Source organism: Oncorhynchus mykiss, chromosome 17 (assembly GCF_013265735.2).
Source record: "Oncorhynchus mykiss isolate Arlee chromosome 17, USDA_OmykA_1.1, whole genome shotgun sequence".
NCBI classification, from domain to species: Eukaryota; Metazoa; Chordata; class Actinopteri; order Salmoniformes; family Salmonidae; genus Oncorhynchus; species Oncorhynchus mykiss.
The window spans coordinates 79336593-79350825 of record NC_048581.1 but is presented as its reverse complement, the minus strand read 5'-3'; the positions used below and the strand labels follow the sequence as shown (position 1 = coordinate 79350825).

The 14233-nt window shown below is 41.1% G+C and overlaps 1 protein-coding gene across 1 annotated transcript; it reads right to left on the bottom strand.

Annotated features, from left to right (window-relative positions):
* Nucleotides 1-243: 243 nt before the first annotated feature.
* On the bottom strand, nucleotides 244-7761 carry LOC118936427 (twinfilin-2-like). The gene is made up of 6 exons (XM_036948434.1): nucleotides 7752-7761; nucleotides 7543-7676; nucleotides 3077-3202; nucleotides 2764-2914; nucleotides 2490-2609; nucleotides 244-1848 (listed from the first exon to the last, which is right to left on the bottom strand). Exons 1-6 carry the CDS (start codon nucleotides 7759-7761, stop codon nucleotides 1673-1675), a joined length of 717 nt encoding a protein of 238 aa, XP_036804329.1. The 3' UTR covers nucleotides 244-1672.
* Nucleotides 7762-14233: the final 6472 nt, after the last annotated feature.

Genomic DNA, 14233 nt, shown 5'->3' with positions numbered 1-14233 from the left:
CATGGCTGCCAGCGCATATTGACAATCTGTGCTTATGTTAAAACATGGTCATTTGCTTCCTCAACAGGCCAGTCAGGGGTGCAGCCTATAGTAGTCTAGTCAGAAGTGCCCTCCCTGTCCCCTCTGCGTGTCCTTTAATAGCTGCCACAAGAGGCTCTCTTGTAATGATGCATCATCGGTCCCATGCAGTTGTTTTTTTTTACTTATCATTTCAGTGATAAGAAAAAGACAAAACATACTGAAAAACATCTACATTTTATTTAGAATTCCTCTCATTATCATCTGTTTTTACAAACATGTTTGATGCTAAACATTTAGTGACAACACGCAAGGTAATAACTAGGGTTGCAAAAGTCCTGCCCTGGTTTTCCAGAAAAACTGGTTGGAAGATTCCTGGAGTCACGAGGGAATAAGCAGGAAATCCAGGAAACCTTTAACCAGGATTTCCAGGGGAAAAAAACAGGGAATTTGGGTAAAGTTACCTGAATTGTTTAAACCTATGGACAACACATCAGATGGACAGGCTTCTTCTGTAGATCTATGTGACATTTGCAATAGAGAAATTTGGCTGAGGCATCTGTAAGACCATCCATTGGTCTTTCATGTTTGTCAGTCAGTCCGTCTGTCTGTCCGTCTGTGTGTGTGTGTGTGTGTGTCGTATGCCCCTTGGAGGGAACACAACACGCTGCTACATCTCAACTCCCTGTGGAGTGAAAAAAAAGAAGTGCGATAGTAGGTGCGGGGAAAAATACCGTTACAGGGAATTGATTATTCCTTAAAACACGGTAAGGTGGGGGAAAAGGGGCTGGACGGAACCAAAGAAAGTAAGTTAAAGAGTCCCCTCTCCTACCTTCCCACTACTTACCTAACCTTTAGCACCAACTGGCTCGCTAACCAAAATACCAGGGGTATTACCTAGTGTGCATAGACAGATGAAATACTACGGGTTATGTGTGCCCGCAGGCCTCTTGCCTAAACACTCCCAAGGTGCGTTCCCCTTCTGCCCCGGAACAAATGAAACAGAACAGTTACTACTACTTAGTGAACAATTTCAATAACCAAAAACACTAAGTCCTATTGGCATACACATACCTCGGAAGGAGCGCCTACAAAATAATATCCACAAAACTTTTACAGACTGCCACAACAAATCAACACAGGACATAAAAATAAGCTATTTTTCTGACAAAGGAACACTGACTTTTATCAAGCTGGAGAAGGAGTTGGTAATTGAAGAGCCAGCTGTTTCCCCTGATTAGAGGGAGGGGTCAGAGCTCCAATCAGAGATGGGGCCGACCAATCAGCTGCTTGAGGAATCCAGGATTCTATTTCCTGAAATACACACATACACATACAAACCCACAACAACACAGAAACTGGGGAACGTAACAGTATGTGTAAGGTTTTTAAGAGTGACACAGAGAGAGAATGAGAAAAAAATTGATTTCCTTAGTTTTATCCTATTGTTGATGTTCATGAATAGCATGTACAGTAATGACAAGCAAAGGGAGGTAAAAATAAAAATGACAGGAGAAATCTGTCCATGTTCTTCTCCTTTTCCTTCCTCGTGGCCAAACAAGCTGCCAGATGGCATGGCAACAGGAGGATGAGGATTGAGGGCAGGGCTGGGGATGGCTTGGGCTGGGGTGATGACAAAGCTCTTTCCCTCTCTCTAACTCTCCAGCCTGCCCTCCCCATCCGCTGGACGCTTGATGAGGCGCTTACTGCCTTTCTTCCCTGCTGGGCCACAAGGTTTGGCGAAGGCCTGCTGGAAGGCATGCTGCTTAGGATTAACCTCATCATACAGGAACTCCTCTGTCAACTCATCCCCATTGTCAATTTCCATCTGCACACAGACACAATAACACAGAGTAAATACACAGAGTTGATACAATAACACAGAGTAAATACAATATGCAGATTAATAACACACAGTAAATACAATACACAGAGTAAACACAGTAACACAGAGTAATAATACACAGTAAATACAATAACACAGATTAATAATACAGAGTAAATACAATACGCAGAGTATTAACATACAGTAAAACCGTAATAATACAGAGTAAATACAATAACATAGTAAATACAATAACATGCAGTAAATACAATAGACATAATAAATATAACACAGTAAACATGGTAACAACAGAGTAAATACAATAATTCCCAGTAATAACACATAGTAAATATTATAACGGAGTAAATACAATAACATTGAGTAAATACAATAACACTGAGTAAATACAATAACACATAGTAAACACAATAGCACAGAGTAGCAACAGAGTAAATACAATAACACAGTGTGAATACAATTAAAGAGTAAATACAATAACACAAAGTAACTACAACAACAAAGTAATAACACAGAGTAAATATAATACCACGGAGTAAATGTGCACTTCTACTCAGGCACAGAGCAATATTGTAAAAACACAAAGACCACATTGTGTATGCAATATCTGAATTTCGGCTGATTAGCTTCTTGGCAACCTCCAGATGGTAATCTTTCTCCACCTCATCCAGCAGTCGACCCTTACAACTGGAGTACAGCATCCGCTCTTTAATGCTACAGCTGTAACCTGGCATGGAGTAGATGAACACTGAGAGGAAGTGAAAGAGGTTGGTTGGACCTGCTAATCTTTGTTCAGTATTTATGATATTATAATAGTGCACCATTGCATTTTTATTTCATTGAATGAAGGGAGAGAGAGAGAGTAGAATGATCAGGGCAGAAAATCAATGACTGAGACTGACCCACAGATTCCAAGTAATCCCCTTCATGGGAGTGTTTATAGAGGGTAGAAGAGGTGTCAGGGCGTATCCGTGGAACCCTACAAGGCAGCTCATGGGCCTCTGTCGGGTCGAAATGAACCAGCTCTATAATTTCTTTCTCTGTGTCCAACTTCTGCAACACACACATATTACACAGCTACCACTGAGATGACTGTGTATGGCTCAGGCAGTGTGCCTTGGGTCAGAATACATGGCTATTATCGCTGAGATTGTGGCCGCCAGAGATATCAATCGTTTGTATTTGGTTGGCTAATGGCATTTCTATATGGCTCACCAGCTGAATGTAGTTGATGTGTTTCTGTGCAAGTTGTTGTAGAACCCGTTTGGCATCCTCCTGCAGTGGGTAAGCAAGGCCCTGCAGTGTTTGGCTCTTACTCTCTACACTGGTCTTTGTTTTCACCTGATGGGGGCAGCATATACACAGACACAATACATTATTACTTAACGTGATACTACAGGTTTTTGGAAATGAATCTACTTCCCCAGAGTCAGATGAACTCGTGGACACCATTTTAATGCCTCTGTGTCCAGTATGAAGGATGTTAGAGGTAGTTTCATTAGCCAATGCTAACTAGCAATTGTGCTAGCTCTAGTTAGCAACTTCCTTCAAACTGTACTCAGAGACATAAAAATGGTTTCCACGAGTTCATCTGACTCTGGGGAAGTAGATAAAGGACTTCATTGTGAACATGAGAGTATGTGTGTGTTGCACACAAGGTTATTATAGTTTTGTGATTTAATATTAATTTTTTATTTCTATTCATTTGAGATTTAACTTGATATTCTGTTTAGTTTCAGTTCGTTTTCAGACTTGATTTGCTAGTTTTCATTTCATTTCAGTTTGATAAAAACATTTATATTTTGTTTTTGTATTATTTAGTTTTAGTGTTAGTGTTAGGGACAGGAAGTAGCCTATTATGCATTGTAGGCCTATATAGTTATTTTGGGGGGGCTGTCCCTTCTTGCTACTTGAGAGTAGTAATACAATCGCCAGGACCAGAGACTTGAAAATAAATAACACATCTCTATCTGTGTCATGATGGCGTCTTTGAAAGCATGGGCAGCTCCATTGAGGCCATCTCTATCTGTGTCATGATGGCGTCTTTGAAAGCATGGGCAGCTCCATTGAGGCCATCTCTATCTTGAAATGGTCAATTTTCTTCTTCACGAGTAAAATACATTGTTTGATCCCTCCTGCTGACCCAGCTACACTATCATGACTCCAACCGGGTCATCAGGTCATGCCAACTGGATTATTAGGAGGGATCAGCCAATGAAGGTGGAAGTCGACTAAATCAAAATGGTGAATCCTCAATGGAGCTGCCCATGCTAACACAGGCTTTTGGCAACTAGAGGACGTCAATCAACTCCATGGCCATTACATAGGTTTGGTTAGGTTTAAATTATAAATAAATCCTAATTTGACTTGGATTTAAAAGATAAGCGCCAAGACTGGTGCAAGAAATATGGTGGAAGGAAACTCTCTTGCCCATGTTTACACCAATCAAATGCTTTTTTACCTTTAGTGAAAGTACCTTTATCTGACAGAAAGAGAGAGGAAAAAACAACAAATGAGGTCATGGCACATTTGACATGTTATGTTTATGTAGCAGGCCCCCATCCAGCAGGCCCCCAACCAGCAGGCCCCCATCCACATCGATGCTGTCGGGCTGTGCACGACTCCAACACCATCATTAAGTTTGCCGATGACACGACAGTGGTAGACCTGATCACTGACGACAATGAGACAGCCTATAGGGAGGAAGAGGTCAGAGACCTGGCAGTGTGGTGCCAGAATAACAACCTCTTCCTCAACGTCAGTAAGACAATGGACCTGATTGGGGACTACAGGAAATGGAGGGCCGAGCACGCCCCCATTCATATCGACAGGGTTGTAGTGGAGCGGGTTGAGAGCTTCAAGTTCCTCGTTGTCCACATCACTAAGGAATTAACATGGTCCACACACACCAACACAGTAGTGAAGAAGGCACGGCAACGCCTCTTTCCCCTCAGAAGGCTGAAAAGATTTGGCCCTCAGATCCTCAAAAAGTTCAAAAGCTGCACCATTGAGAGCATCTTGACTGGCTGTATCAACTGCTTGGCATCCGACCGCAAGGCACTACAGAGGGTAGTGCGTACAGGACATCACCTTGGCCGAGCTCCCTGCCATCTAGGACCTCTACCAGGCGGTATAGCATTTTTCAAATACTGCAGCCACCTAAGTCATAGAGTGTTCACTCTGCCACCGCATGGCAAGCGGTACCGATGCACCAAGTCTAGAACCAACAGGACCCTGAACAGCTTCTACCCCCAAGCCATAAGACTGCTAAATAGTTAACCAATAGAGCCCCACAGTGGAGGTGTCATAATACCAATAAAAACTAGCGGTCAAACAGGGAAATGGTTCCAATCGTTTTTCCACCATTCATTTTCATTTATTTTTTTAGAACACTTAAAATAAGGGCTGTTTAGACTTACCCTGGCGTAACGTTCTGATAACCTTGTAAAACTTGCACAAGACAGTTCACAGAATTGTCCATTTAAATACATTTTGTCAATTTATTTATTACTACATTTAGCGAACATTAGATAGTTAATCCAGAGGTTCTTACCTTTGCCTCGATTTGGCAGACTCATCTAGATCATCATGACATTTGTAGTTCTTTAGGATAGCCACATTAGCAGCTAAGTAGAATTTCCATTTTTGGGGGTAAATACAGGTGAATATATTGATAAAAGTCTCCTTGTGTTAGAGAGATTTACATGGTTATAATAACTTCAAGCCAGGCTAAATCTACACAAAACACATACCTTATTTTAAGTCATTTTAAAATCTTCTATGGAAAAAATGAATGGTGGAAAAACGATTGGAACCATTTCCATGTTTGACCGCTAGGTTTTATGGGTATTATGACTCATACTGTGCTAGTCTGTTGCTACCCGGACTATCTGCATTGACCCTTTTTGCACTAACTCTTTTGACTCATCACATACCCTGCTGCTACTTTTTATTACCTATCCTGTTGCCTAGTCACTTTATCCCTACCTATATGTACACATCTACCTCAATTAACTCGTACCCCTGCACATCGACTCTGTACTGGTACCCTGTGTATATAGTCAAGTTATCGTTACTCAATGTGTATTTAGTCCTTGTGTTATTATTTTTCTCTCTGCATTGTTGGGAAGGGCCCATAAGTATTAATTTCACTATTAGTCTACACCTGTTGTTTACAAGCATGTGACAAATAAAATGTGATTTGTTTTGACATATATCACTGACTAACCCCTTCAAATAGGGTTAATGAAAACAGCGGCAACAACAGCAAAAACATAAGCAATACAACATTGCTTCACAAATCTATCAGTTCACAGCTAGCCAGCGTGTGTGTGTTTCCGTTCAACCAAACAGGATTTTCTGGTTTATCTTCTGCATTCCAGAGAGGTGGTCATTTGGTTTCTCAATCCTGAGAAACCAGTTGTCCACGGAAAGAGAATATTGTCTCTATGAACGCTTTGGATGCAGGGGCGTAAACCAGATCCAGTGCCACAGGGCACAGCTTTGGATAAACAGCCATCCTTGTCTGACAGAACTAGAGAGGTGACTCTGTAAACATGTCACCCTTTACCTTTTCCAGGTATTTCCCCAGCTCACACGGGCCACATTAGCAGCTAAGTTGAATTTCAATTTTTGGGGGTAAATACAGGTGAATATATTGATAAAAGTAACCTTGTGTTAGAGAGATTTACATGATTATAATAACGTCAAGCCAGGCTAAATCTACACAAAACATGGAAAAAATGAATTGTGGAAAAATGGTTGGAACCATTTCCATGTTTGACCACTAGGTTTTATGGATATTATGACTCATGCTGTGCTAGTCTGTTGCTACCCGGACAGTGACCTCAGACACCATCTTTGATGTGAGGAAGATATTGTTCTGAAGCACTGCGGTCAAGATGCTTACACGAGTCATCGTGCTTGCATCTTCCTGGGATCCTGCTGCTTCACGGCTGTACTATCCGATTTGCTGATGTACAAAAGACTCTGCTTCCCTCATCAGTGGCTACATCTCTGTTGAGCGAAGTGCCAGAGACACACTTTGGTCCATCAGGCAAGCTGATGCAGGGGTTGGATAAAAGTTGGCTGCCAGAGAATTCAGTATACATGCGAAGTGCTCATGCAGTGACTTCAGGAGGACCTGTGCCAACTGTTTTGCAACATAAGTTGAATGCAAGTGTGCCTCAAGGTTGGGAAGACACAGCACCACATCAGACAGCGACTGGCTGTCAGATTGAAGTTGGTCGGTGAGGATTACGAACGGCTCCAACAACTTCAGAAGCTGTTCTATCTTGGCCCAGTCATGCTTCGTGCTCAACCTAAGATTTCTTCCCTGTTAGCTAGTGATAGCTAGGGATAGTGATGCACAAGCAGGGCTCATTTGAAACATCGACATCCACTGGCAACATTTACCCACTAGATTCAGAAGCTCGAAAACTCCATTCGATTTTTAACCAAAGTTTAGAAGAAACTAAAACTAAACATAATTTATGATGGTTTTTATTTTATTTAATTTAGTTTTGCATTCAAAGATAATAGTTTCAGTATAGTCTTCGTTTTTTTATGTTTTTAGTTTAAATTCTTTATTTCAGTTTACTAAATTGTTTTTCAATTGTTGTACCTTTTTTAGTGTCAGTTTTCATGTACTATAATAACCTTGGTTGCACAGTTACACATACTGGAGATTGGTCAGGAGACCAGGAGATGAATATCCATTCGTATCCCTGTGCGTTCTGGGAGTTGAGGCGGTATAGTATGTAGCAGGGCTCCTTGTCGTCCAGCAGAGGAAGTAGGAAGTGGTCATAGTCATGGTCTCAGCTCTGTCCCGGCTCTCTGAATGTCCCCAGCACCAGCTACTCTGAAAAACAGAGTACAACTCCTTACACACCTTGACCCATGCTTTAAACATTATTACTCAGCTACACATACACGCAGGTGGGGATGTGTGAAACTTACTCCTTAGCCTGAAGTGTCCCCACTTGTGACACTGAATAGCTAGCTTTTCTTGTGGCGCTGACTGGTAAAGATGCTTTGGGAGGGTGGTCACATGTACTAGCAAAGCAGAGGTTTTGGGTTCGAGCCTCGGTGTGAGCCTAATCAGGAGGAAGTTGTGCTAAGCAAGCAGCGTGACATCCTTTACAGTGGTGCCAATTGTCTCAGATCTACAGTAGCACTAAGGTCGTTGTTGAGTAAGTTTGAGGGGTAAACGAAGCACATGGTGATGTGTGAAACTTACTCCTCAGCCTGAAGTGTCGCCACTGAATAGCTAACTTTTTATATGGCACAGACTGATGAGATGCTTAAGGAAGACAGTCATGTGTGCTAGAGAGTCCTGGGTTTGAGTCTTGGTGTGAGCCGAATCAGAAGGAAGTGGTACTGGCTAAGCAAGTAGCGTGACGTCCTTTACACACACGCAAAAACACCTTCTCTGTCCCCCGAAGCCACTGTAGTCCAGCCAATGCTATTCTTTTTGCAGTGATATCATTTTTCATCACTTTTACTCCATGCACTGAAGCCTCTTCTGTGGCTTATCTTTCCCCTACTCTTGTGCTTGGCTTAAATGAGTCTCAACACATCAATGAACTATTCATCAAGTCTCAGGACCTATTCATCTCACTGGTGTATAGGGACCATTTAATGAGTTGAGCCTGTCAATGATTGACAGTAACCTACATGGCAGTCCTCGATTGTGCACTCAGCTAATTCTCTCTCAATAATATTGACAAGATCGGAAAAGAACGTTGTCAAATGATCCAGGGTCACTAACTTTGGCATGCATGACGACAGCGGAGACGCTGTGTTTAAAATGACACATTGGTGTTATTTACTAGAAATAGATCACTAATTAACCAGGTCTATAAAATGAGGTCACAGATGAGATGCACACACACACTCGCATAGAATTCCGCAACAACATGAAGTCCAATCACAGACAGACGATCAACAACATAAAGTCCAATCACAGACAGACGATCAACAACATAAAGTCCAATCACAGACAGACGATCAACAACATGAAGTCCAATCACAGACAGACGATCAACAACATGAAGTCCAATCACAGACAGACGATCAACAACATGAAGTCCAATCACAGACAGACGATCAACAACATGAAGTTCAATCACAGACAGACGATCAACACATGAAGACCAATCACAGACAGACGATCAACACATGAAGTCCAATCACAGACAGACGATCAACAACATGAAGTCCAATCACAGACAGACGATCAACACATGAAGTCCAATCACAGACAGACGATCAACATATAAAGTCCAATCACAGACAGACGATCAACACATGAAGTCCAATCACAGACAGACGATCAACAACATGAAGTCCAATCACAGACAGACGATCAACACATGAAGTCCAATCACAGACAGACGATCAACACATAAAGTCCAATCACAGACAGACGATCAACACATGAAGACAAGTGCCCAGACACACAGCTCAGAGACAGCTCCAAATAGCTCAATAGCGCAGTGACAGGCCCAAAAAGCAAGAGACAGACAGGAGATCTCAAACATACTTTAAAAAACAGTCCAGAGAAACTTTAGACAGTACCACTGTACCCCATCTGCATACTTGCCCAACTGTTGGCCTATACACCACCTGGAGATAGGCCCAGACATCAGACTAGACACCACCCCGTAAACTACCCAGAGACAGTCCAACTAGAGCCAGACTCCACACCCATATCAGTCACAGTCTCAGATATCTACAGTTTGACTGATGGACCAGACAGTGCATCAGTAGGCCCACAAGATGTCCTAAAAAAATATGTAAACATCCCAGATGTACTTCATTAAATATCTGTATAACCTCACAGGCCAACCTGTTGTCTCGTGGTATGTTTCACACATGCATAGTCTGGCACATAGAGGAAAATAAATCATCATGTCTAATGAATGTTAGACTTATTTTGTGTGACAGCTCATGGATGGACCTATGAACATCTCAGTGTGTGAGAGATCTGGCCATTTGAGTGTTATGCCTGACACCTGGATCAACATCTCCACAGTGGTTTCATGCATGTAACTGGCTGCTTATTGTTGTGTTTTTTATACTGAAAAGCTACCCTGAAAAGATTATCAGAAAATAAGAAGCCCCCTTGCACCTAATCATGTTATGTTACCTGACTAAAGTGAGTTTCTGCTACAGGTGCTGTTAGCGACTCATAAGGTGCAATCAACAGTCAGGTTTTGTCATGATGAGTATCATTAGACAGTGAGCCCAGTGAGGGCTCAGATTATATTTTCCACTAACCCTTCTGAATGGGAATTTAACATAACTTGATATCTCAACTGGATCATATACAGGGCCTTGCAAAAGTATTCAGACCCCTTGGATTTCTTCACATTATTGGGTTACAAAGTGTTATTAAAATGGATTGAATTTACTTTTTTTGTCAACAATCTACACAAAATACTCTGTAATGTCAAAGTGAAAGATAAATCCAAGTTGTATTTTTGATAAAAACTATTCTGAACTAAAATAAAGTATTTGCGTAAGTATTCAGACCCTTTGTTGACGCAAGCCTAAATTAGATCAGGAGTAAAATGTAGTTTAAAAAATAATCACACAATTTACATGGACTTACTCTTTGTGAAGAGTGATTTTTGAATGACTAACCCTTCCTCTGTCCCACACACATACAACATCCGTAAGGTCCCTCAGTCAAGTATTGAAATTCGCACACAGATTCAACTACAAAGACCAGGGAGCTTTTTGAAAGCCTCAAAAAGAAGGGCAGTGATTGGTAGATGGGTAACAATAACAAATCAGACATTGAATATCTCTTTAAGCATGGTCAAGTTAATAATTATGCTGTGGATGATGTATTAAACCACCCAGACACATCAAAGATACAGTCGTCCTTCTGAACTGAGCTGCAGGACAGGAATGAAACTGCTCAGGGATGTTACCATGAGGTCATTAGTGATTTTAAATCAGCTATAGAGTTCATTGCCTGTGATGGTAGAAAACTGAGGATGGATCAACAACATTGTAGAGTCTCACAATAATGACCTAAATGTCAGAGTGAAAAGAAGAATACAAATATACAGAATACAAATATTACAACAACATATTTGTTTTGAAAATTGCTGTCTAGCCATGATCCCCAACATCTTGACAGAGCTTGAAGAATTTTGAAAAGAATAATGGGCAAATATTCCACAATCCAGGTGTGCAAAGCTCTTAGAGATTTGCCCAAGAAGACTCACAGTTGTAATCGATGCCAAAGGTGTTTGTAAGTAAGTAAGCATTTCACTGTAATGTCTACACATGTTGTATTTGGCAGATGTGACCAATACAATTTGATTCGATTTGTTTCTAACGTATTGACTCAAGGAGCTGAATACTTAAGCAACGACTATATTTTAGTTATTACATTTTAATTAATCTTTTAAAAATATTGCAAGTTTTCTTCCACTTTGACATTACAGAGTATTGTGTGTCGATTGTTGACAAAAAATGACAATTCAATCCATTTTAATCCCACTTTGTAACACAATAAAATGTCTGAATACTTTTGCAAGGCACTGTAAACCTTGACAACTTGCCCACCATCACAAAGTTGAGGAAAGCAGTCAGTCTCTCTTGCAATCCCTTTCAACAGACTGAATGCATCATCTGACCAAACACATTGTGAAATGTTTGTTTTTATTCAACTCAATGACATCTCCACCAGCATCATACACACAATCAAGTGACTGAACAGCAGAACAGTGAACAACATGGATAACTCACACACACTTTCACAAATACACACATCATCATACAAAACACACAGTTAGATCAGTTTAATCACATAACACTGGCAATTCAGGATAAATCATTCAAGACATCAAATTCATTTAAATGTTGTTGCGCTGCCTTACCAAGACCCTCCCGTCCTAGATCCCTCCTGCCCCTGCAACCTGACTACACCGCTGTCCCCTGGGTCACTCACTGTCCTGGATGAGGCGGATAGCTCCACCCCTTGCCCTGGCCAAGGACTCCCCTAGTTCTGGCATCACAACGAGAACCAGAAACATGGCAGTTCAGCACAAAGTATGTCCCACCCGTCGTGTGCTGTAGGGGGGAAGGGGGTTGAGAGACAGAGATGGTAGAGCCAAGCCAAGTACCAGAGCAGATGATGGAGATTTAGCCCAGCCAAAAAAAGACACACAATGGGGTAACCTAAAGCAATAACTGCACTGATAAAGCCGGTATGACTAAGCACTGGTCTGAGTGAGTGTGACAGTATGACTAGGACACAGCTAGCGTAACTACAGCAGGATCATGTGTGTTCAGAGAGGCAACCTAATCCCCTCTCTCCCAAATGTAGCTGATACTGACTGTCCAGCCTGTCCATCTTCCTCCCCACCCCCAGCCCACCAGGGTCAGCTTCAGAGACAAACTAGTGACCGGAAAACCTTAAAACCACACTCACCTGAGCCCCTGACCAAGTGACATTTCTGTTAAACTGTTTTCAACAATATTTGATTGTAATTTGGTGCACTGTTCAGTGGTGGAGATAAGTAAATGGAGGACTGAAGACTATTGACAAAGACTGCAGAGATATGTGTTTAATGGACGTGTACGGCACACAGTCAGTCACAAGGGAACATTTGTGTTAATGCAGTTACCAACAATGAAGAATAACAATGAAGAATAACAATGGTCCAAGTGTTGAAACTAGCAGCATCAAGTGATTGAACTTAATGGCCTCTTTTTTAACTCTGATTTAAATTATTACTCAGAAAACCAATTCCAAGGCCTTTGTGCAAACCCAAGCATTTTAGTTTATCTAAGAGAATGAGATGGTGAATTAGACCAAAGGCCCTGGTACAAAAATCTATATGGCCCCTGTGATATAAACAGATGACTTGAGTTCAGCTGCTGCAGGCCATTCGATGGTGTGTGTTTGTCTAATACTGAAAATAATTCAGATCATACATCAATCCCATGCTTCTTGCACAATGAGTATCAACTGCATTCAATCCCAGTTTATGTGCTATTACTGTATGTCCAGGGAACGGTTTTTTAAATGTTTTTAATCCAGATCAAAACACTCATGTGTTGAGTGAAATCCTGTTCATCAATTGGATTCTGTTTTCCCATAATTGTTAACTTTTTATCTGGACATTTTGTGCGTGCAATTAGGATTTAACTAGACATCCTCCACTAGTCTAGCAAATTCGCACACGCTTGTCTCTTGAACGAGCCAGGAAGGATTTTGTGTTGGCATATCAAACAAAAGTCAAAACGAAACCAAACTATAAGAATGCAGATGTAATATAATCCACTGTAGACTATGACAGATTTTGTTGACAATATATTTTTCTTAGGAACATTGAGAGCATGTACTTCATGGACTACTTTTTGATCGGAATAGAAGTAATTAGTTATAAATGATGAATATAGATGCATCTTTTTGTGAAGACAACTTGGTTGTAGTGAGCTACGATCACTGTAAGTGGTTGACAACATCTAATTAGGGACACAGTAATAAAAACACATTTTCATCCTAATTCAATATTCTGAGAAACTGACCCACTGTTAGAATCTATTTCAAGAACTGTACGTTTGAATTTCCTGAAATACCTCAGACTTACCATTAGGAATTAGGAACCTCAAGCGCCTTTTTGCATTCATTGTAGATTGTAATTTCTCACTTTCCAAGAATAGCATGACTGCTTCAATCACTGACCTCTACCTAGTTTGTTGCACATAACTTTAACTAAATTGTCATCTGTGACTTCAAGCAGCAGGTTTCAGAGTATTGCTGCCAATTGACCTTGTTCAGGGGTAGACATGCTCCTTTCCAAGAAGACAGTGGTAATGCAGTTTCAAGTAAATATTGTGGTTTTATCACGGGAGGGTGAATTAAACTGTGGGGACGTGCTTACTTGTTGATTCACACCTTAAGCCTTGACGTATTTCCATCTTCATTAAATGCATGTTAACCTTTATTTAGACAGGGAATCCCATTGAGACCAGTCTCTTGACTTGGTTGGTCAATCATTCCCATGTTCCTGCTTGCCTTGTCATAATTTATCCATAACTTCAGTAATGTGCACTGTTCTTTGAGAGGCTGGGCAAGTATTGAGGGGTTCGGGAAGAGCTATTGGTCGTTAGAGGAAAAGGGTTTACTCCGTCCAAAATCTTCCCACGAAAATAAAACCAGAGGAATTCTAATTTGTTCAACAACAAATGTAATTGCACATGTGCCTCGGTGAAGCTTCTTCAATATACGTTTCATAATTATTGTTAGGTTGTTACGAAATAAATAAGTGGATGCACATTGCAATTCGGCAACAACATCTGCCCTTTCATTGGCTAAAATGGTCCCACCTGACCTCGCATCGTCCC

Bases quoted from the DNA above. Each gene is read 5' to 3' on its own strand.
- LOC118936427 (XM_036948434.1), bottom strand. The intron at 2,915-3,076 runs GTGAGCCATATA...TGTGTGTTGCAG, and splicing joins ACATCAACTACATTCAGCTG to AAGTTGGACACAGAGAAAGA. The intron at 2,610-2,763 runs GTCAGTCTCAGT...ACTTCCTCTCAG, and splicing joins GGATTACTTGGAATCTGTGG to TGTTCATCTACTCCATGCCA.